Source organism: Fukomys damarensis, unplaced genomic scaffold (assembly GCF_012274545.1).
Source record: "Fukomys damarensis isolate Sample0158 unplaced genomic scaffold, DMR_v1.0_HiC HiC_scaffold_16, whole genome shotgun sequence".
Lineage (NCBI taxonomy): Eukaryota > Metazoa > Chordata > Mammalia > Rodentia > Bathyergidae > Fukomys > Fukomys damarensis.
The window spans coordinates 44799527-44821479 of record NW_022900928.1 but is presented as its reverse complement, the minus strand read 5'-3'; the positions used below and the strand labels follow the sequence as shown (position 1 = coordinate 44821479).

Sequence of the window (21953 nt, the reverse complement as noted above, 5' to 3'; positions counted from 1 at the left end):
AACAGAGGTTAAAATGAGCTGCAAGAAAACAATGGAGGCTCTGTTTTTTACACCCTCGTGGGATTTGTACACACAGCAAAATTATTATACAATTTTTGCTTCAGTTATTGCAGCCATTTAGTGGAATAATCATTTTAGAAAAGCCCAAAGTATGCATTCCATTTTATGCTATGCTGGCACTGGTTTGGATTGGTAGCACAAATTTCCCAGAAGATGGGTGTCTCCTTAAACAAGTGGATTAGTGAGTAATTGCATGATTTTTAATCTTCTTGTCCTCAAGGCAAATATTCAACATAGTCATTTTCCTTTTTTTAGTCTATATAATGGCATTAATACACTCTCTTTTCCAAGAGTGTGACACTTCAAAACAAACGCCAGCTAGTAGCAACAAGTAAGAGAAAAAATTGTGTTAAGATTAGGAAAAGAAAATTTTAGAGCTGTTTGCATATACCACAGCCTTCGAGGATTTGTATGAGCAAATCCTGTGCTCATACAAATACTTACCTGTGGGCAGGTAAGTACGGCAGGAAGGGGTAGAAGTAGGTTGATAATAAGAAACAAAGAGCTGGGGATTTAGCTCAGTGGTTCCACCGCCTGCCTCACAAGTGCAAGGACCCAAGTTTGATCCCCAGTACCAAAAACAAACAAACAAACAAAAAGCAAAAAACAAACAAAAGAAACAAAGAGATATTGGGGACATGAAAGACAATACAATATATTGGAGAGAACATGTATTTACCTTCAAAAGATCTATATCAATTCTACCAATGACTAGGTGGACACCTTAACTATTTGAACCCAAGTTTCCCCATTTTCATATTAGGATAGCAATATATAAGCAGCAGATTGTCGTGAAGTGGATGGTATTAACATTGGAGGAAGAGGTCTATAGTCTGCACCTAATTTTTTCCTTCTGTAACTCTATCCTGAGGCACCCTGGAGAGTTGATTACTGGACTCTGGGATCAGGGCAGGAGAAGACCAATACTCACGAGCCTGCATGTGACTCAAACATTGATGATTCTTTGGCATGTAGTACTGGCTGACATCACTTCCAAAAAAGGGTCAATCTTGAGGACTTTCTAGGTACAGGGCCTAGTTCCCATCCTGATTCAGGGACCTCTCCTAAGGCAATGGCCTCCTCCTCCTCCTCCTCCTCCTCCTCCTATGTCCCCACCTAGATCACTGCTCCACCAGTAGTTTGTCTTCAGCTCCCTTCCACGCTCTTCATTCTATAGCATCCTGTCTGAGATCTATATGCCTTGCCTGTTTCCTCTGACCTCTGTAGTCTTCCTGGTTCCACAGTATCTGTGGGATCTGCCTCTTCTCTTTCCTTCTATGAGCTCACTCAAAGGCACATCCATCCATCACCAGCCACACAACACACTGGTCACCACTGGGGGAGGTGTACAGAGCCGACAGAGGAGGGCTCTCAGAAGCATCTCTCACTCCCTTCCAGGCTGCAGACTCACAGCTTCCTTTAATCATCTGTGCAGAAAATACCCCGGCATTTTTAGATTTCATTGTGTGATAAATTCCTACAGAGCATACGCACTCCCACCGAAGAGACTTGGCGGCTTCGCCTGTGGTACCTTTCCCCTCCTGCGTCCAAGGGCTGCTTTTCGAACTCCCAGTTTTTGTTAGGGGCATAATCCCATTCTACCTCTTCAGCGGCGATGTAAAAGGTTCTTATCATCCCGTAGGGCTGCTCAGAAGGGTCCCTGTTGCCACAGCTGTTGACCTCATATATCTGACCCATGCCTCTGGTGAAGTGATGCAAGGTGGAGCAAAACACCTTGAAAATACCTGAAAGAGAAAAAGCCTGACATTGTGCATGGTGCTAGATTTTGTCGGTGCCCTGAGTCTGCTTTTAGAGCCTATACATTCTATTTCAAAATCAGCAACCAGTAAAGCAAACTTTTAAAACACTAATTTTGTGGCCAGGCGTGGTGGCACATGCCTGTAATCCCAGCACTCGGGAGGCTGAGGCAGGAGGATCGCTGTGAGTTCGAGACCAGCCTGGGAGAGTTTCAGGTCAGTCTCAAAACAAAAACAAACAAACAAAAATAACCCCCCAAAACAAACTAATTTTGTGGTATTTTAAAAGCAGACCCTAAAGGAAATAAAAGTTATTTGAATACATTTACTTCGGCAGGAAAAAAGCCATCTGAAATTCATTTGGGAATTCAAAGGGAAAATAACTTCTCTGGATAGTCCCTATTTTACAAACCTACAAGAAGACAGGCACTCCGGGAAAATCACTAATGAGTGTGATTATTTTAGCCCAGTCCAATTTAAAAAGATCTAATTACTTGTAAGATGAATATTTTAGAGAAATTCAGAGTAGGACATCTTACTGAAGTCATGGATTTTGCTCTAAAGGATTTAAAAAACTATAAATCACAATAAATGTATGAGGTGTTATTATAAAAGCCAAAAGTATTACTTCATTAAAGTCTTGAGCAAAGGAGATTCTCATGCCCAATGGTAAATCTACATTATGCCAGATGAAAAAGAAAAAGACAGAAATATTAACTAGATTTCTCTGCACAATATCAACAATCACATCTGAGTGAAGTTTCTGTATTTTCTAAACTGAATTTTCTACATGCATTGGTATCAGGTAGATAGCTGAACTCCCCATAGAGTCATATGAAACAAAAGTATTGAGATATTAACTGTCAATGAAATTATTAGATCAATAGATGTTTCCTTTCTCTAATATACTGTTCTTAAAGAGGTGAGTGATTACTGTGCCTTCTTCCATTAACCCCTCAACCGAGCACAGAAAGAGCTTCAAGCACAGAAAGAGCTTCAATCTTGCTTCATATGCAACTCTGTTGTTAAATGTTACCAAAGTGCCCTTTTTGACAACAAAAACAGTTAATCTCATGGGTGCCCAAGCTCACAATTGAACAGGACTTTCATGAGGAAGGGTCTTTGTGAAACCACAGAGAAGACACCTCTGAAGGCAGCCTGGGAAAGACCTCCCTGTGCACCACCGCCCCCTGGAAGTGTGCTCCCATCACAGTTCTTTAATAGTGGAGGAATTATCTTCTCTAAAAACAAAAAGGAAATGTTCGCACTGCGGCCTACTTTCTACTTTACTCACTATTTGAATACTCAGTGCTCATTATTTGAAAAGTTTTCAGTTTATAGGTAAGGCATGAGATTTAGTGAAATGATCAAGCTGTTAGGGCTTCACAAATTTATGCTCAGTACCAGATATAAACTAGAAAATGTTGTTATGAAGTTCTCTAGAAGCCTGTGGGGGTAAGTGAATACTGATCAAGCCCTAGAATAAACAGCTAAAGCTCTGAAAAGATTCCAACAGCTTCCATCTTTGAGTGGCTGTTTCTATGGATTAAAATTACTTGACTGTTTCCCAACCTCCTCCCTTCTTTGGTCTTGAGAAGTGCATTTTTATAAAAACAACACTGCGTTCAAGGCATCTCTTGGTTTGGGTGATTCATAATTGCTTATAATAATGTGGATAGGTTGAAAACTATGAGAAATTTACAAGTTTATAAGGTAAAGATCATAGAGCTCCTAGCTTCAGGAAGTTCTTGAGCAAAAGTTTTGAAGTTCAAGCCTGTTCTTAAATGATGACACAGAGGCATCTGAACTGCAGTTCCAGGGTGAGGTAAAGAAGTAGCCTGTCCATTACTAAGTGAGGCAGAGTGAGCAAGTACTCAACTTGGGGGGGGGTGTATTGGTTTCTTACTAGAAAAAATCATTTCTCAGGGCTATGAATCAAGAACATTCACCAGGATTTGTATGGCAAAGTCATTTAGAGGGCTCCCACTTCCTGCTTTGTGGGTGTAGTAGCTTTCTCTCTCCTTGACACTATGTGTTTGGGCTAAAATAGCCAGGACCCTCTGGTTTGAATCAAGACTATCTCTGTTTTTTTTTGTTGTTTGTTTGTTTTTTGAGACAGGGTCTATGTAGCCCAGGGTGGCCTTGAACTTGTGACCCTCCTGCCTCAGCCTCCCAAGGGCTGGGACTACAGATGCACACCATCACACCTCCTGGCTCAAGACTACATCTGTTTCTGTATCCCTTAAGTGTTCAAAATCTACTAGTTTCTGGGTGAGGGCTTTATGAAGATAAATTGGAATTTAGTCACCTGAAATGCACTCATTAAGTTTACCTGCATGGTCTGCCTGCATGAATGCTGTTGTGGCCATGTGGGGAAACAGAGCCAGGGAATCACGATGAGTCCCACGCAGGTGAATGGTGTTCCCTTGAAAGTAAACTCCATGCATGTCGGTGTCCGTACCCATTCCAATCAAATGCCAGGAAACTCTATCCTTTTTGCACATGGTTAGGCCTGGTTGGCTGCCATACATATAACCATTAATAGCTAAAGAGAAGGAAGAACAGAGTCAGAGTCCACAATAATTATGTGGCTATATTAAAACACCATTCTAGCTAAAGTGCATCATTATATTTGGAACAAGAGGGGTCAAGTGTGGAAACTGTCAGAAGTCATGATAAGATACATACTTATGCCTCATGCTTGACATCCCTTAGACAGATGAATATACTTTCGCCTTCTATTCCATACTAATGCCTGTCCTGAGAACAGCTATCATACACATGAACGGTCCTCTGGGACATTATCATTGTCAAATAAAATAACTTCTTATTGATGTGTCTTTTGAATCAGTGGCACTTGATCATTGTATTTAAACCTAGTAATACTACTAGAAATTCAACAAACCATGGGGTTTATGAAAAGAACACAGTCTCTGGGTAAAAAAGTCACTTTGATAATGCTTTTCCAAATAAATGATCTGCAGCTTCTTTATCAAATGTTAAAGAGTATTAATGTAAATCAAGGTAACTTAGTACTTGGCTGGCTTGGTAAGGAATCTTTTCTTGATGTGGAACTCTAAAGTATATCTTATAATTAATATAAATTTTGAATTAAGGTACATAATTTTCTTTAAACTTTGCTTTGAAATGAATATCCTGAATTTCCACAATATTAAAATGAGTTTCACATTGCTAAACCAGGTTGGGGATGAATTTTACATGGTTCATTTAGTTGTTTTATATTTTCTATATAAATGCCTCTAGGATGATAAAGTTCTTTTATATTTGGATTTCCCAGTAAGAAATTACTGTGTCTTCCCATTTCTAGTGTAGCTTTTTATTGTCTACTAAGAGGTTCAAACAAATTTCATATCTATTGATAGCAAAACTTTTCTAGAAGAAGATATTAAAAGTGTATTGGTCCATGCTTCCCTTTGGCCTAAGTGGGGACTCCACAGTAACTGGGTATCATCAGGGACTATGGGAATCTGTGATGCTTGCTATGGGTTACTTTTAACTTCGGACTTTTTTTATTTCTTTGGCTGAGAGGAAGGTTCAGGGATTTTTTTATTCTTCAATAATGTTTTAAAAGGCAATAAATATACATTATGCTTGGGTTAAAACAAGCAGTTTAGCACCTGTTATTTTACAGCATTTGCATTAACACTTTGGTCAACTGCACACTTGCAGGCATGAGTTTGGACTCTTGACCTTTACTTTGCCACCTTAGATAATGTGCCCAAGGCTGATGAGACTCCTGTGTTAGTCACAACCAATTACCAGGTGGTTTGCTATTGCACCTTGATACAGAGATAGGATGAGGAAACTAAGTAATTCCTCCCAAATGAAAACTTGAAATAGGAATTACTAATATTTTACAAATTAAACCCTTCAGCGGTCATCCACTAATTTTTTTCATAGTACTTGATTAGAGATATATACATTGGTGTTTATTGTCTCTTGGATTATCTGACTCAATGTTATTTCCAGCCCAAGAGAAAGAATTTTGTCAGTAATTTTCTGAATTTTTGATGTACTGTTATTTATTTGTGCATATTTTGGTGTTAATTATCTAAAATATTTTAGAAGTAATCATTAAGTTTCACCATATATCTGGGAGACACCTGCAAAGCTGAAGGCCTGAACTAACTTACTTCAAGATCAAGAGCGGGCCGGGGATTTAGCTCAGCGGTTCAGTGGCCTGCCTTGCAAGCGCAAAGACCTGAGTTCAATCCCCGGTACCAAAATAAATAAATAAATAAATAAAATAAAAAGATCAAGAGAAATACGGAAGAAACCAAGACTAAGAGAGTTAATATATTCTGAACATTTCACTTTCAATGCAATTAAGCCTTATATCAACAGGAGAGAAAGCCACTTATACCATGCATTCGATTGGATTTCACAAACTCTTTATCCTCCTTGTCAACACTGAAGGGACGCCAGGTAAACTTCTGAATGTTTTCATCAAGATACCTGCTCAGATTCTCATCAAAGACTGTGAACAGTAGGTAAAATTCTTTGTCTATTCCTTTCTATGGAGAAGGAAGAAATGAATATGTGAAGAGTACATCACGCAGGAATTTGTAGCATTTGCTCCACTTCTAAAGTTTACACAAACTTTATACATTTGCATTAATGATCAACATTAGCCAGTCATTGGGTCATTTTGTAAATCACATTTGTAGGCATGACTTTGTTAAGTTCATAAGGCACTCTTTCTTATTATGTCCTTTACTCTCGTGTGACTTCCTCCAGGAAGTACATCCCTGCTCAGAAGCCTTTGCACAGTGTGGTACCCTTGCAGTCAGAATGCTCCTCTCTGCCTTTCTCTTCTTACCATGGGCTGCCAGTGCCCCAGAAGGGAGGGAAAGAGGGAAGGGGAGAAGGAAAGGAAATAAGGATTGGAAGTAGGCAGTTTGATTGAATGGTTATGGTGGAGTCATAATTATTTTTAAAATGGTCTTATATTACCTACCCGTATTCTATGCCATTCTTCACCTCTGGGAGATTTTTTAGGACAGTTTACTAGAAAGAGCTGCAAACACCTATTTCCATGCTCATCTTTCAACCTGCCTAGAAGAAGCCTGATGAAGTTTTCATCTGTAGATGAACTGACACATACTAAGTGTTTCTCAAGTATTTCTTGTGTTGAAAGTAACTTTGGCTGAGTATATTTCTCTCTCATCTAAATTCTACATAGAGGGTTGCTTCAGATTAATATTTTCGCCCTTCAGTACTATGTAAGTGGTCTTCTTACAAATAGTATTTGCCTTGTGCAATGGTTTTCACAGAGAAACTTCTAGGAAACTTCAAATTTACTCTTGAGTAGATACAATGGGAAAAACAGAACTACCTTACAGATATTTTGTGATACTCTCTTTGGATCAGGAAGCAAGTTAGTGTACTGATGAAATGACAGAATTAAATTCTCGAAGTCCTGTGTTATGCTGACTTTCATTACTTACTAGGAAGTTTCCTAGACTATTAATCAATTTCTTTGCCCTTTGCTTCTTCAGCTTTAAAATATTGATAACCATTCTGTCTTACATTATATTATTTTTCAGATACAGTACAAATATTCAGTTTATTTCATAGATAAGAGACATTTCTGTGGTTGGTTCATCATATGGGGAAATGAAAACCTGAGCTGACTCTAGATACTTTGTGTTCCCTGAACCTAGAGATTTATCTGATCCCAGAAGTAGTCTATATCATGCCAAGTATTATATATTATCCCACTTACATAAATTGGCTTGTTATTTCTGATTGGTGATGTAATTTTTGAAAAAAATGATTAAATGACTAGGTTTTTCTCTTTACATAAATGTATTTTGTATCACGTAGATATAGCTTGAAATGATTTATTTTGTCCCACTAATCAGTGTAACCATCCAATCCTCTAAAAATTGGGACTTACAAGTTATCCACATACTTTATTGTTCCTTTGGCCACAATGATTAACTTCTAGGGTATAGGAATGAGTTACAGTAGTTCTCAGCCTTGGCTGTGCATAGGAATCACTTGGAGATCTGATTTGATTGGTCAGTAGTATTTGAATAAGGAGTGCTTAAAACACCTCCTGGTATGGCCAAGTATGAGAAACTTTGTCCAGTAAGAAAGATCCCAATCAAGTTCCAGGTAGACCTCTGAAGGTTTCAGAATCAAAGCATCACACAGGCAATGAAGCCTGCCAAATCCTATCTGCAATAAAGAGAAATGCTGGCTCCTGGTTGGGCACTGGTAACTTTAGAAATTTAGATCTTAAAAACAAAACAAAACAAAACACCCCTTCATTATGTAAAGGCCAGTTTCAAGAGGAAGGGAGATAAATTGCTTTTGTAATTAACTCTTCATCACTATCTAATCCCTAGTCATAGTATTGATCTCTCCTACATACAGCCCTGAGAAAAACCTAGTGACATCTGATAGCTTACCTGTGTCCCATCAGCATTGAGTACTCCCTTTTTACAGACTAGCAAAGGCCCTACAAGGCCAGAGCTGGTGTCTTTGATTGGGTCAACTGCTGAGAAGTAAAGATAGGTCAGGCAAGGGGGATCACCATCTGTTGGGCTGACACTTTCAGGCACTGTCCACCTGTATGTGAAGGTTTCTCCTGGTTTAACATGTGCTCCTGGCTTCAGAAATCCTGAGGATACAAATGAAACAGTTACTTAAAGTAACATCCAAGATCATTAAAGTTGTCAGACTGGGTCTCCAGCCCTAAGCATCCTTCTCTGATGATAACATATATTTTAGAGGGACAATTGTTTTCTCTTACATATTCTATCAAGGGAGGCCACTTTCACAGTCTGCTGTATTAGGAGATAGAAGGTTAAGTCAAAAGATTATCTCTTCTGTAAGATGTATAATTTCTTTGTATCCAAATACTGTGTTTGGCAAATATTTAAAAAGTGATACTGGTCCACTCAGTAATAAAAATGCAAATCTATGTGATATCATTCAGTGTCTTCTGAAACATCTTGGTCTTGAAGTAGATAACCACAGAAACTTAAGCAAGAGACCTATCTTTAAAAAGTTTGAAACTGGGAGGCTGAACTAGGAAATAACCCAAATAACTACAAGATAGCGGAAGTTAGTGTTCAAGATCACAAAGCTGATAAATGGCAAATCTAGGATTCAGACTATAGTCTGTTTGGCCCTGTGCACTTAATTTTCACATTGTATTGCAAAAAACACACTATATTATCCTACTAGACATGGTTACAGACTCACTCCGTATCTTGTCCTGCATTTTGCGAAAAAAAAAAAAATGTGCTCAATAAGATTGCTAAATCAGGGCTGGGGATTTAGCTCAGTAGCGCCGCACCTGCCTGGCAAGTACAAGGTCTTGAGTTCAATCCCTGGTATCAAAAAATAAATAAATAAAAAAACAAAGGAAAATATGAATATTAAAGCTGTCTCTGATACTACTCATACAAAGTCATTCTGAGCACTGTGACCAAGGAAGAGAGTGCAAGACCAAGAGATACTGCTCTGACAGGAGAGGTTCAGGCTGGGTCTTCATTCCTTTCTTTCCCATCCCCTCACCATTACCACGAAGCTGCTTTCAACTGGGTCCGGCTTCACATTTGGGCCTGGACAAGTACCCCAGGCAGCTGTGATGTCCTGTGCAGTAATGCGGATATGTATTGAGGAAAGAAGTTTCCCAAGAGCAGAATAGTTAGTGGAAGGATAGTTCATGCAGTCCCCTGGGATGAACAGAACCTTTCCTCCCTGCTTTGGGATGAAGAGGCCATATATGATAATCACCATAAAATACTGATTTTAAATAATCATTTTTTGGTAGATACAGAGCAAAGAGCACGTATAAGATTGCGATGTTAACAAAAATTGGAAATCAGATTTCACCAGCAGAAAAATTCCTTGCAACCTGCAGTAGAAATACTCTCCCTTTTAGAGAAGTGGAAGTGATTTGGAAAATAGCTCACATTGAGGTTTACTACATTACTGAGGGGAAAGGAAAGAAGCTAACATTCCTAGAACCTACTGTGGGCTAGGGCCCTGTCTTGTAGTCTCCTCCTCCCTTTCCAAAGCACTGTAAGATGGGCATTATTATATGCATTTAATAAATACAAAGAATAGGGTCCAGAAAGTTGAAATAATTGCTTAAACTCTCAGGAGTACTACAGGAAGAGATCAGGCTCTGAAATAGGTTCATCTACTTCTTATTTCTTTGCTCGCTCATCTTGTTTCCTGCCTAATCCCAGGTTGAGACTTACCATCTATGTTTGGGGCTGCATCCGATGCCTTGTCATAGAGCACACCATGGGGCAAAATGCTGTAGACTTTGTCAGCTTTGTTGGCAAACGTTACTAGCAGGACATCACCCACCTCTGCCTTGATGACTGGGCCTGGAAAATATAGAGAGAGGATAGAGAGTGAAAAGAGATAGAAAGGTGATTAGGAGCAGTAGAGATATTCTTTGTGGATGGAACATGTTTCCCTTCAAAATATGTGTTTAGTTTTACTATACCAAGAATTCCAAGATGGGCTTCTGTCTCAGAAGGTCTCTTTCTTTGAGTAAAAGATGAATCAACATACTCTGTATATTGAGCCTTCCAATATTTTCCTCCTATTCTGTTTTCCCCTTGTGTGAAGTAGAATGCAGAGTCACTACGGAAAGATATAAAAGCAAAACTAAGAACACACCCTGAAATATCCACCAAATGACTTAAGTATGGCATTTCATTTTGTAATCTATCCCACTCATCCATCCATATTCCAAGAAAAGACTGCAGAGTTTTTAACCAAGTTCCCAAAAAGTCAACGAGCTTTAAAGATCTTCAGAAGATGGATGGTGGTCAAGTGCCCTTCTCTCTTAGTCATTTTACTTTCTTTCCCTAGGAGCCCATCAAATGAAGAAGTCACAGATAAACTCCTTACTTACCAATAATTCTTAGCAAGAGCATCAATTTGTTGGAAGAAGGAAGAAAAAATGAAAGGAAATATGGAAAAAAGAAGGAAGAGAGCAAGGGAAAGAGGAAAGGAGGGAGGGAGAAAGGGAGGTATAATTAACGAAACAAAGTATGTCTTATCATTGATCACACAAATAATTTTTCAAACATTCCATCAAATACGAGTAATGACCAGAGAGCAATAGCAATCATTCACAGTATCACAGAATACACTGTAAATGCTTTTCCTGATATCACTGCTTGCAATTCTGTAAATCATAGAAGTCCACATCCACTTAATAAATTTCTATAATGAAAAATACTATGTACCATGGGAGCCTATAGAGCAAGCAATCAATTAGGACTCAGGAATCAGGGGAAGGATCACTTGAGAAGCAACATTAGAGTTAGGGTTTGAAGGAAAAAGTGACATTTTACTGGACAGGGAAGAAAAGCACATTCATATACCATAGAAGGGGCATAACTTATAATAGGTTGCCCTTAAGCCGAAGAAGCTCTTCTAAAAAAAGTTCATTTCCACTGATAATGGATTTTGTCATATTTTCTCTTAAGACTAGTCTGCCCAATATGTGCAAAGGTCTTATTCTTTTCTCTGTCAGCTCAGTATTTCAAATAGGACTTGGCTTGGTAGTTTGTACACGGTGGTACTCAAGAAATGTACGATGAATGAATCTACAGCTCTGATTTATCAGCATATCACAAGGCACTGAACCCTCTGCCACTTCTCAGCAGTGTTTAAGAACTCCTTAAACAGTGAAATGATACCATTTATGTAGCACATGCTCATCTGAGCAGTGCCATGAATACAAATGAGATCACAGGGTAAACCTGAGAGAGAGAGAGAGAGAGAGAGAGAGAGAGAGAAAGAGAGAGAGCAAGAGAGAGCGAGAGAGAGAGAGAGAGAGAGAGAGAGAGAGAGACAGAGAGAGAGAGAGGCAGCAGGCAGGAGGAGGAGCTTTACCTCAGTAAAGCAGTAGAGTGCTTACCTGTCAGAATCATTAAGGGGAAGACCACTGAATTTGTCATAGCCTTGAGGACCATAATCCCAAAGAATTTTTTCAGCTGCTATAAAGTAGTGCCTCTGTTGACCCATCTTGGTGTGAGAAACACCAGTTTTGCAGTTGCCAACATTGTATTGCCCCAGCATACCAGCTGCAAATTGGGGAAAAGCACAAACCAATGTGTACATTAAAGGATACAAGAAAAGACTTATAATACTTTACTTCTTGAACACTTTAAGCCTTTATACAGAAAATCGGACTCTAAACAAAGTTAAATAACCAAGGATGAATAGTAGAGAGGAAAATATTTATAACACATGACAAAAGAATAATATGTAAATCACTTTTAAAATAAGGAAGAAAAAAGTAAATATCCAATTGGAAATAGACAAATAACATAAATAGGTTATGCATAAAAGAAATGACAGTCAATAAACAAAACATATTTCAATTAATAGCAATTAAATAGCAATGCTGTTCATTGATCAGATTGGTAATGATTAGAAATACTAATAATTTTCAGTGTTGGCAGATGAATGGAGTGGAGCATACACTCATACACCATGGGTTGGAGAGTGACAGTTTCTAAAAGGGAATTTAGCAATGTATGTCTACAGCTTAAAAAAAGAAGTTAAAATCTAACTGTAGGATTCCAAAGGAAATCCCTTAGCACTATCCCTAAGGAAAGATTCAGACACATGTGCAAACATATATGTAAACTGTTCATAATGGCAAAAAAAAAACAGAGGTAGGGGAGAAGGAAAATATAAGTATTGAGCAATAGAATGTTGGTTCAATAAATTGTGACCTTATTATGGACATTGGCAGCATTAACCGTGATGAAGTAGCTCGATATTAACTGATATGAAGTTGTTCTAATACATTAATAAGTAGGAAAAGTAAGGCACAGAGTAGTCTACAAGACCAGTTTTATTTTGTATATGACTTAGAAAGGCATAGAAGTGAGGGAGCATATTCATGAAAATGTGATGCAGGTATCTCCAGATAGAATTACTAATTTTAAATATGGAATTATATGTATTTTATATTTTACAGTAATTTTTCTGAGGGTGTGAAACAATTTAGGAAATATATATCAGTGAAAGCATAAACATCAGCTTATGTCCATATCTATTGGCCAAATTTAGCAATCTTAGTAGTCTCAGATGGCTGCTATTTTCTTTATTTTTAAATATAGATTTGGAATTTCTAGGTCAAAAATTTCTTTCCGGATTTAACAGCATGAAATTCTTAAAAATAGGAATTTTGCCTCATTTATTCTTGTCTTCTCAGACCATAACATATTAATGGATCAACCCTTGGATTGGATTCAATTGGAATAACCCAGGTGACTAATGCTAAGACAAATTGTGTAAGGTTGATGGGAACAAGAATGCATTATCAAACTGTTCTAAACAGGTGGACTGCTGTACTTACTAGTGATTGTGTAGAACTATCAAAATTTAGTCAGAAATTATTCCTTCTGTCCATCTCATTAACAACATATTTTCTTCTGTTGTTCTGGCTATCCTAGCCAGATTTTTTATATGTGTGCCGCTAATACTGCCAACTCTTGTTAAGTGGCCAGAATTTCCCTATAACATCCTTTCTGCACACAGTATCATGGTCAACCTTCCCACACCATTACATTGACTACGGTATGTCAGTAGTGTGCCTGAGGCTCTAGGAGGACTCACAGTGGCCTGCACAGACACACTCACAGCTCCTTTGCCTGACTATTCAAAGCCTCTCCCCCAAAAGCCTGATTTGCACCCTTCAGCTGCTCTCTTCTCACTCTGGCATAAACTATATGATCTAACTAATTAAGGACCTATTCTATGTTGTCCCAAGGAACTAGGACCAGGTTATTCAACAGCATTTTAGTTGACAAATGCTTATCATGTACCTGTCGTAGGCCATGAAAAATGTTATGGGACAATGTATTTTGCCTCAATATAAAAAAAGAACATTCTAATCAAGCAATTGAGATATGAGTTGAACTGCTACAATTGCTTGAGATGTCCAAAAGGAAATTAAAGAACTGAGTAGGGGAACTGGTCTGAATTATCTAGAAAGTCCCTGTTATTCTATCTACAGTCATTGAAAGTACATGTGCTTTTCTCAATTCATGCTTCTGTGTCTACCTAAAAACTTTTTTATTCTTTGTAGTACTGGGGGCCAAAGACAAGCATGCTCTAACATTAAACTATATCCCTGTTTTAGTTTTTATCTTTATTTTGAGATAAGGTCTTGCCAAGTTGCCAGGCTGGTCTTGAACTTGCAATCCTTCTGCCTCAGTCTGCCTAGTAGCTGCGATTATGTACCACTGAACTCAACCTTTCTTAATCTACCTAGTTCCTACCTGTATTTTGAATCTTATTTTAGAATACAGTCTCACGAAGTCTCTTTGTTACTCCAGAATAATGACAATACATCTACTTTTATCTGCTTCACATTTATAAATATCTGTCTAAATACAAGATCATAGGTTCTTCAAAATCTCATTTTTTCCTTTTCTTCTTAGGGATATGATTAGTAAATGTCTGTTGATAAGGTGCCAACTAAATGAGCATTTTATGTTCCTGTATATTTAATATTTAAGTAAAAATAATACTTGTAAGAGTCCACTTAACCGCAAGTATTAGATGAGCACCAGTGGCTGTACGGTTTAAGAGTGCTGTACTAAGCATCTCCACACAGGTGATCACTTTACCTTGTAGGTGGTCACTGACTTGACAGGTTATCATCCATTTCCCAGGATTCTCAACCATCATTTCTGCTGTAAGGAAGGTGGCTGGGAACAGGTTGACGACATCAGTCCGATGCCTTCTGCTGATGAAGGTGTTACCATAAAAATAGATGGAATGGATATCTATCTCATTCCCCATTCCAAATAGGTGCCAGGACACAGATTCACCAACACACATTTCAGGCTCAGGAAAGTTTCCAAACAGGTATCCATTGAGAGCTGAAAAAAGAAACAGACTAATGAAAGAGACTCCTGTGCAGAGGCAAAAGTGACCAGAAATGTTCATGGTGAGGTATATTACAGCACAGCTGGAAAATCAGGGCAGATCATTGGTTATAATGTTTTCATGCAGTTCTAGCGCTTTTTAAAAACTGCCATAAAAGGGAATCAAAAGCTTTGTGTTGATCTTTTATAAGAGAACAGCACCTGATAAAAATGAAAATCAGTTCAGCACAGTACTGTAGTTTTATGTTGTGTTATACATTATAGTACTGCATATGAGAGTTACATAAATAAAAGCAAAGTCATTAAAAAAGGAAAGAAAGAAAATCAGTACAACTGAAAACAGCCTTGGAGTTGTGTGAACATGATCATGAGGTCAGGAGTAAGCCACGTACTGCTCACATTTTCAGAATGGCTCAGTCACCAATGGTCCTGATCTTTCATTTGCACATCTGTCACACCAGACCCCTTGGTACTAGAAACATTGTACCTGGCATCAGCTGGGACCCAGCAGAAAATATGGCACATGTTATTTGCTTAATGAGGTAACAAAAAAATCAGCAAGCCGATTCAAGGGCACTTATGAGATATATTTATATTTTGCTTTTCTTCTCTTTCATTAAGTATACAGTACAGTTATAGTCATCATTAGGATCTTGTACTTTTACATGATATATCTTGGTTCTTATATTTCCCCCATACCCCTGCCCTCCCTTCACCCCCTTCATCCTTCCCTATTTAGAAAGACTTTGTTTCCATTTTTTCCTTTTCTCATAGTTTTCCTCTTCCTTTCTTTCCTTTTCCCTACTCTTCCGACTTCCCCTACTCCTTGCTATTTTAAAAAGCACACAGGAGAAACAGTTTCTTACTATGTTACTGGGGCAGAATTTTATTAATTAAGGTTATGCCATAAGGCCAGTGCTGAATGCTTTTAAATATCTAAAAGATAGCCAGGACCTGACCAAATGCAGTAACAAAACAAAACAAAACAAAACTTCATTTAGAGAACTACAGGCCAATCTCTCTGGTGGATATAAATGCAAAAAAACCTCAATAACATGCTGGCAAAAAGACTGCAACGAAACATAAAAAAGGTCATACATCATGACCAAGTAGGCTTCATTTCAGAGATGCAGCAATTGTTCAACATACACAAATCAATACATGTAGTATACTGAATAAACAGAAGTAAGGACAAAAATCACATTATAATCTTAATCAATGCAGAAAATTCCTTTGACAAAAACCCAGCATCCTTTCATGATTAAAAACATTGAAGAAAATAGGTATAGAAAGACCTTATCTGAAACTAATAAAGCCATTTATGACAAACCTGCTGTCAATATCATATGAAATGTGGGAAAACTGAGTGCGTTCCCTCTAAAATCAGAAATAAACAAGAATATCCACTATCATCACTCCTGTTCAACATAGTACTCAAAACGTTTTCAAGAAAAATAGCAAGAAAAAGAAATAAAAGATATATGTATAGGAGAGGAATAAGTCAAATTATCATTATCTGCAGATGACATGATCCTCTACATAGAAGAGCTCCCCAAATCTACCAAAACATGCTTAGAATTAATAACCAAATTCAATACTATAGCAGGATAAAAAATCAACACACAAAATCAATAGCATTCCTGTACACTAATAATGAATTCACTGAGAAAGAAATTATGGAAAAAATACCATTCACTGTAGCACCAAGAAAAATGAAATACTTAGGAATTAACCTAACCAAGGAAATGAAAGACCTCTTCAATAAAAACTATACAGTCTGAAATAGGAAATTGAAGGAGACATTAGTAAATTGAAATATATCGCTGTTTCTGGATAGGCAGAATGAATATAGTCAAGATGGCCATAGTTCCAAAATTTATATACAAGATGTAAGGCAATACCAATCAAAATATCAATAGTATGTTTCACAGAACTGGAGAAAACAATCTTCAAATTCATATGGAACAAGAGTAGACCTAGAATATCAAAAGAAATCCTGGGTAACAAAGCTATAGGAATACAAATATATTACAAAGCTATAGGAATACAAAAAAACAGTGTGGTACTGGCAGACATGAAGATCAGTGGAACAAAATACAGGATGTGGAAACAACCTCAAGTATCATTAACTATTTGATTTTTGACAAAGGGGGCAAAAACATGCACTGGAGTTGGGCATAGTGGCAGACATCTATAGTCTCAGCACTTAAGAGATGGAGGCAAGAGGATTGCCTTAAGTTTGAGGCCATCCTGGGCTACACAGTGAGTTTAGGACCAGCCTGAACTGCATAGTGAGATCCGATCTCAAAAAGAAAAGAAAACAAAACTAACCAACCAGACAAACAAAAAACATACACTGGAGAGAAGATAGCTTCTTTAATAAATGGTGCTGGAAGAACTGCTATCCACATGCAGAAGATTGAATATAGACCCATGTCTCTCACCATGTATTAAATTAAAATCAAAATGGATCAAAGAACTAAATGTTAAAATAGAAATAATCTGCTGGAAGAAAGAATAGGTAAAACTCTTGAAGTCATAGGCATAGGTAAGGACTTTCTGAACAGAATCTTGGTTGTATAGAAAATAGTATCAAGAATCAAATGGTATCATAGCAAATCAAACAATCAACATGGTGAAAAAAAACCTTACAAAATGGGAAAAAAATTTGCCAGCTATTTTTCAGACTGAGGACTTATAGCTAGAATATATAAAGTACTAAAAAAAATAGAGCCCCCCAAATAAAGGACCCAATCAAAAAATGGGCAAGGAATTGAATAGGCACTTCTCAGAAGAAGAATTAAGACAGCCAATAAGTACATGAAGAAATGCTCAACATCTCTGGCCACTAGATAAATGCAAATTAAAACAACACAGATTCTATCTTATCCTAGAAAGAATGGCCACCATAAAAAATAAAAAATAATAAACAATGACAAGGCTGTGGGTATAAAGGAACCCTTCTACACTGTTGATGGGAATGTAAATTAGTACAATTACTATAGAAATGAGTATAGTGTGATGGTTTGTGTTTAGATGTCCCCCCAAAGACTCATGAGGATAAAGCAGGACTTCTTTTTCGAGGTAGTTAGTCTAGAAGGGGCGATACTGGGATGAAGGGCATGTAATGACTAAACCACTACACATGAATGATTAGTTTGGCACCACCCCAATCCTACTAGTCTTAATAAGATAAAAGGGGCAGAAAGATGCTGTTAAACTCTCTTGTCACTTTTGCTGTCTTGTTTCTGTCTGTGATGCCTGTTTACCATCCCTGCCTTGGAGCCAGCCAACTATGGACTGAAACTTCTATAAATTGTAAGCCAAATAAACCTCTTCCCCTTTAACTTTGGCTGTCAGGTATTTTGTCTCAGCAATGAGAGAAAAGTAATTAACACATATGGAGATTTCTTAAAAAACTAAAACTAGAAGTTCCATTTGACCCAGCTATTCCCTTTCTATGTATCTTGTGAAAGAGTTAAAGACATCATATTACAGTGATACATGAATACCCATGTATATAGCATTACAATTCATAATAGCTAAATCTTGGACACAGTCTGAATGTCCATTAAAAGATGGATATATAAAGAAAATATGGTACTCTATTTATACACAATGGAATACTACTCTACCATAAAGAAAGATAAATGAGTTATCTGTAGGAAAATGGATGCACCTTGAGAACATTATGTTAAGTGAAATAAATCAGACACACAAGCTGAAATAGCATGTGCTTTCTCTTATACAAGAAACCCAAATAATAAAGAAAGGACATATAAAAGATAATAGGAAGTAGAAAGATACATCTTTCTCAAATGCAAAGGGGATCCAGAGATGAAGAGAGTGAGGAGGGGAAGAAAAGGGGATAAAAAAGCCAGGCATGGTGGTACACGCCTGTAATCTCAGCACTTGGGAGGTTGAGGCAGGAGGATTGCTGTGAGTTTGAGACCAGCCTGGGCTACCTAGTGAGCTCCAGATCAGTCCCAACTACATAGTGAGACTCTGTCTCAAAAAACAAAACAAAACAAAAAATACCTGCCCAAAAGATAAAATGGGATAAAAAAGGAATTAAGATGTGTTAGTTATATTTACCAACTCTATGCAAGGAATGTGAACATTATACTATACTGAAAACATGTACTAATAAAAACAATGTAAAGTAACATATACTTTTTTATTTTAAAAGAACCTGTGTATAGCATAATCCTTCAGATTTAGCAGCTACTAAGAAAATGGTTACTGGATAAAAGGTTGCAAAACACTAAATTTTATTTTGCTTTTTGCAGAAGTGAGTGAAACCAGTGCCTTTGCACTGAGCTACACCCCGAATCTTTATTTTATTTTATTTGGAGACCAAATTAATTAGGCTAGGCTTAGACTTGCTTTCCTATTACCTCAGCCTGCCAGAGAGCTGAGGTTTCAGATTTGTGTCATCATTCCTGGGAAAACACAGGATTATTATTTGTATGTGGTGATGATTTTATTTTCCTTCCTGTTAATCTAAACATACTCATCCTATGGGCTCACTTCAACCCTGGATTCTTCTCTGATTATAACACTGACCCCTCCGTTTTCTGTACCATGACATTTTCCATTTTTCCAATTTAACTTGTAGCCATGGCCTTATCCTCTCTGACTGTTAATCTTCCAACATGCATTGTATCTTACATTATTTTCACACCATTGTCATAATTAAGTTACACGTCTTGAAAGACCAGCTTGAACATTTTCATGTATCATGCCTGTAGTACCTCATGGAACAAAGGGCTCTGGTGTGCATCTAAGAACATGATAAATACTCACCATGCATTTTGTTGCTCCTCTGGAAAACAGCATCATCTTTGTCAACTGAATCTGGGTCAGTGCAGAAATGTCTGATATTTTCATCAAGGTACCAACTTTGATTCTCATCCACGAGAGTAAACATTATAACAAACTCTCGTTCCACATCAGTCCTTGTCCCTGAATATCTATTCAGGACACCTGTCAGGCACATCCAAGAGAGCAGAGAAAGAAGTTCAGAGTGAGCTTTCCTTCCTGATAATGGTGTCAAGGAGGTTTGAAGTTTGTTTAAGACAAAGATGACTCACAAACCACAATATAAAGTAGCAGAAGGGCTTTGATGGAAATGACAGAATTATAGGAAAGTCATGACAAAATCTTCTCAACTGCAAACTTGGAAACCTGGCTATTCTACTGACAAATCACAAGTCAGTTAATAGGGAATGAAATAGCACACTAGCTAAATAGAATAACAAAGCAAAGGGTATCCTTAGCCATTTAGCAGATACTTTCTCATATATGGAATTTCTTTCCTTTTTTTCTTTTTTCTTTTGGCAGTGCTGAGGATTGAACCCAGGGCCTTTTTCATGCTAGGCAAGTACTCTTTCACTGAGTTGTACCTGCAGCTCTTATTTTTTTATATAAAAGTATATGTTTCAGGATATGCTTATCCTTAAATATAATGTGAATTATCACCCTTTGCTATTGTGCTAGATTGGTTTTTCATGTTAGAAGAATTGCCCATGATTTAAAAGTTTAGGAGAAGCATATTTGGTACAAAGTAAAGGAGGTAAGTGAAACAAGACCTGAATCTCATTCACACTTCCAACAAACTTGGGAATCAACTTCTGGTAGAGGCTCCTTACCTTCCTTACACACCAGCAGGGGGCCAATGAGCCCAGAGCAGATGTCCTTGGGGGCATCAATATGTGAATGATACACCCAGGTCAGGCAGTTGGCATCTGCAGGAGCAGGTGCATATTCTTCTCTTACTGGCCAGACATAGGTGTAGTTTTTGCCAGGAGGAACCATGTCATCATCCTTGTTTCTTCCAGATGTTCCATCTGGATATAAAGCTCCTTCCAAGAAAAGATAAAACACAGTTAAAATACAGAGATTCCATTCTATTACATAGAGGGCAAGAGTTTTGGAATAAAACATAACTGAATTAAAGTGCATTTGCTATGGGATGTGAGGCAAATCACTTCAGTTATCAATGCCTTTGTTTTCCATTAGTGAAACTGGAATGTTGATAGCTACCACACAGGGACGTGAGAAGTAAATAAGGCAATGTATTCAGAATGCTTTGCACAGAAACAAGAATTTAATAAATGTTCATAATAAAGAATTTCTCACCGGGTGTGGTGGTGCATGCCTGTAATCCCAATACTTGGGAGGCTGAGGCAGGAGGATTGCTGTGAGTTCAAAACCAGCCTGGGCTAAATAGTGAGTTCCAGGCAGTCTCAACTACATAGTGAGACACTGTCTCAAAAAACAAACAAACAAACAAACAAATAAAACAAAAGAGAAAGATGGCAGGGTAGGGTAAGGCACAGGAGGTCAGAGAGATTTCCATTCACCTTATTGAACATGGACTCAGGAAAGAGAAGCAGCAGAAGAAATAATGAACACATCTTGGGTATTATCACAGACTCAACACTGTATGGGTCTCATGAGAGATAGATGGAAAGGTGACATTCTGCCTCCCTTATAGTTCTGTGACACAAACTAGAATATACATTGTGAACACACCCAGAAAACTGGGAAATAAAGTAGTGTAATGGGTGGAATAAAATTTTAAGTCAAAATACACATGGTGTATCAGAGGAGACATATATCATGCAAGCTGAAGGATTTATCACAGAGTGTGGAGAACAATTGCACAGAGGTGTGACCAAAAAGCTAATAATACCTTTTAAAAAAGTTATTGCCCTTTAACCCTATAAAATAAGAGGCTGTAACCCAGTATGGTGTCGATCACTAGCACTGCTTTTAGTGCAATCGGCCTTTTTTGGCAAAATAAACCTTTTTTTATTTTACTTCAAAAAATTCTTACCCTTTAAAAAATTAAATTAGTACATGTTTATAATACATGTTGACATTCATTTTAAGGAATTGGTACATGTGCACAATACATCTTAATTCCCCTTTTCAATTCCCTTTTCCTTCTCTCCTTCCCTGCTCCATCTCTTGATCTACTCTTTCCCTTTGAGAAAGCTCCCCTCCTTACTTCCTATTATCTGCCTTTTTAACAAATTCTATCACGAAACATAATTTTTTTTTGAGAGATGGATGTCAGAATGAAACCATAGTTAAGCCCTGATTATGTGCAAGTATAGTGGGCATTCTGTATATATTGTCATATTTGCTCTTCAAGGCAACCCCATGTGGTAAATATTAACATACACTATATGATATTAAAACTGCCAGCATGTGG

The 21953-nt window shown here is 37.6% G+C and overlaps 1 protein-coding gene across 1 annotated transcript in view; it reads right to left on the bottom strand.

Moving 5' to 3' along the window:
* Positions 1 to 21953, bottom strand: part of Hephl1 (hephaestin like 1) — a 71370-nt gene that overhangs the window by 22031 nt on the left and 27386 nt on the right. The window contains exons 3-12 of the mRNA XM_010633778.1: positions 20383 to 20595; positions 19538 to 19717; positions 14471 to 14725; positions 11743 to 11908; positions 10315 to 10454; positions 10061 to 10192; positions 8255 to 8466; positions 6202 to 6352; positions 4150 to 4362; positions 1592 to 1805 (exon numbers count right to left, since the gene is read on the bottom strand). Coding sequence (XP_010632080.1) covers positions 1592 to 1805; positions 4150 to 4362; positions 6202 to 6352; positions 8255 to 8466; positions 10061 to 10192; positions 10315 to 10454; positions 11743 to 11908; positions 14471 to 14725; positions 19538 to 19717; positions 20383 to 20595 — 1876 coding nt within the window. The remainder of the gene's footprint in view (positions 1 to 1591; positions 1806 to 4149; positions 4363 to 6201; positions 6353 to 8254; positions 8467 to 10060; positions 10193 to 10314; positions 10455 to 11742; positions 11909 to 14470; positions 14726 to 19537; positions 19718 to 20382; positions 20596 to 21953) is intronic.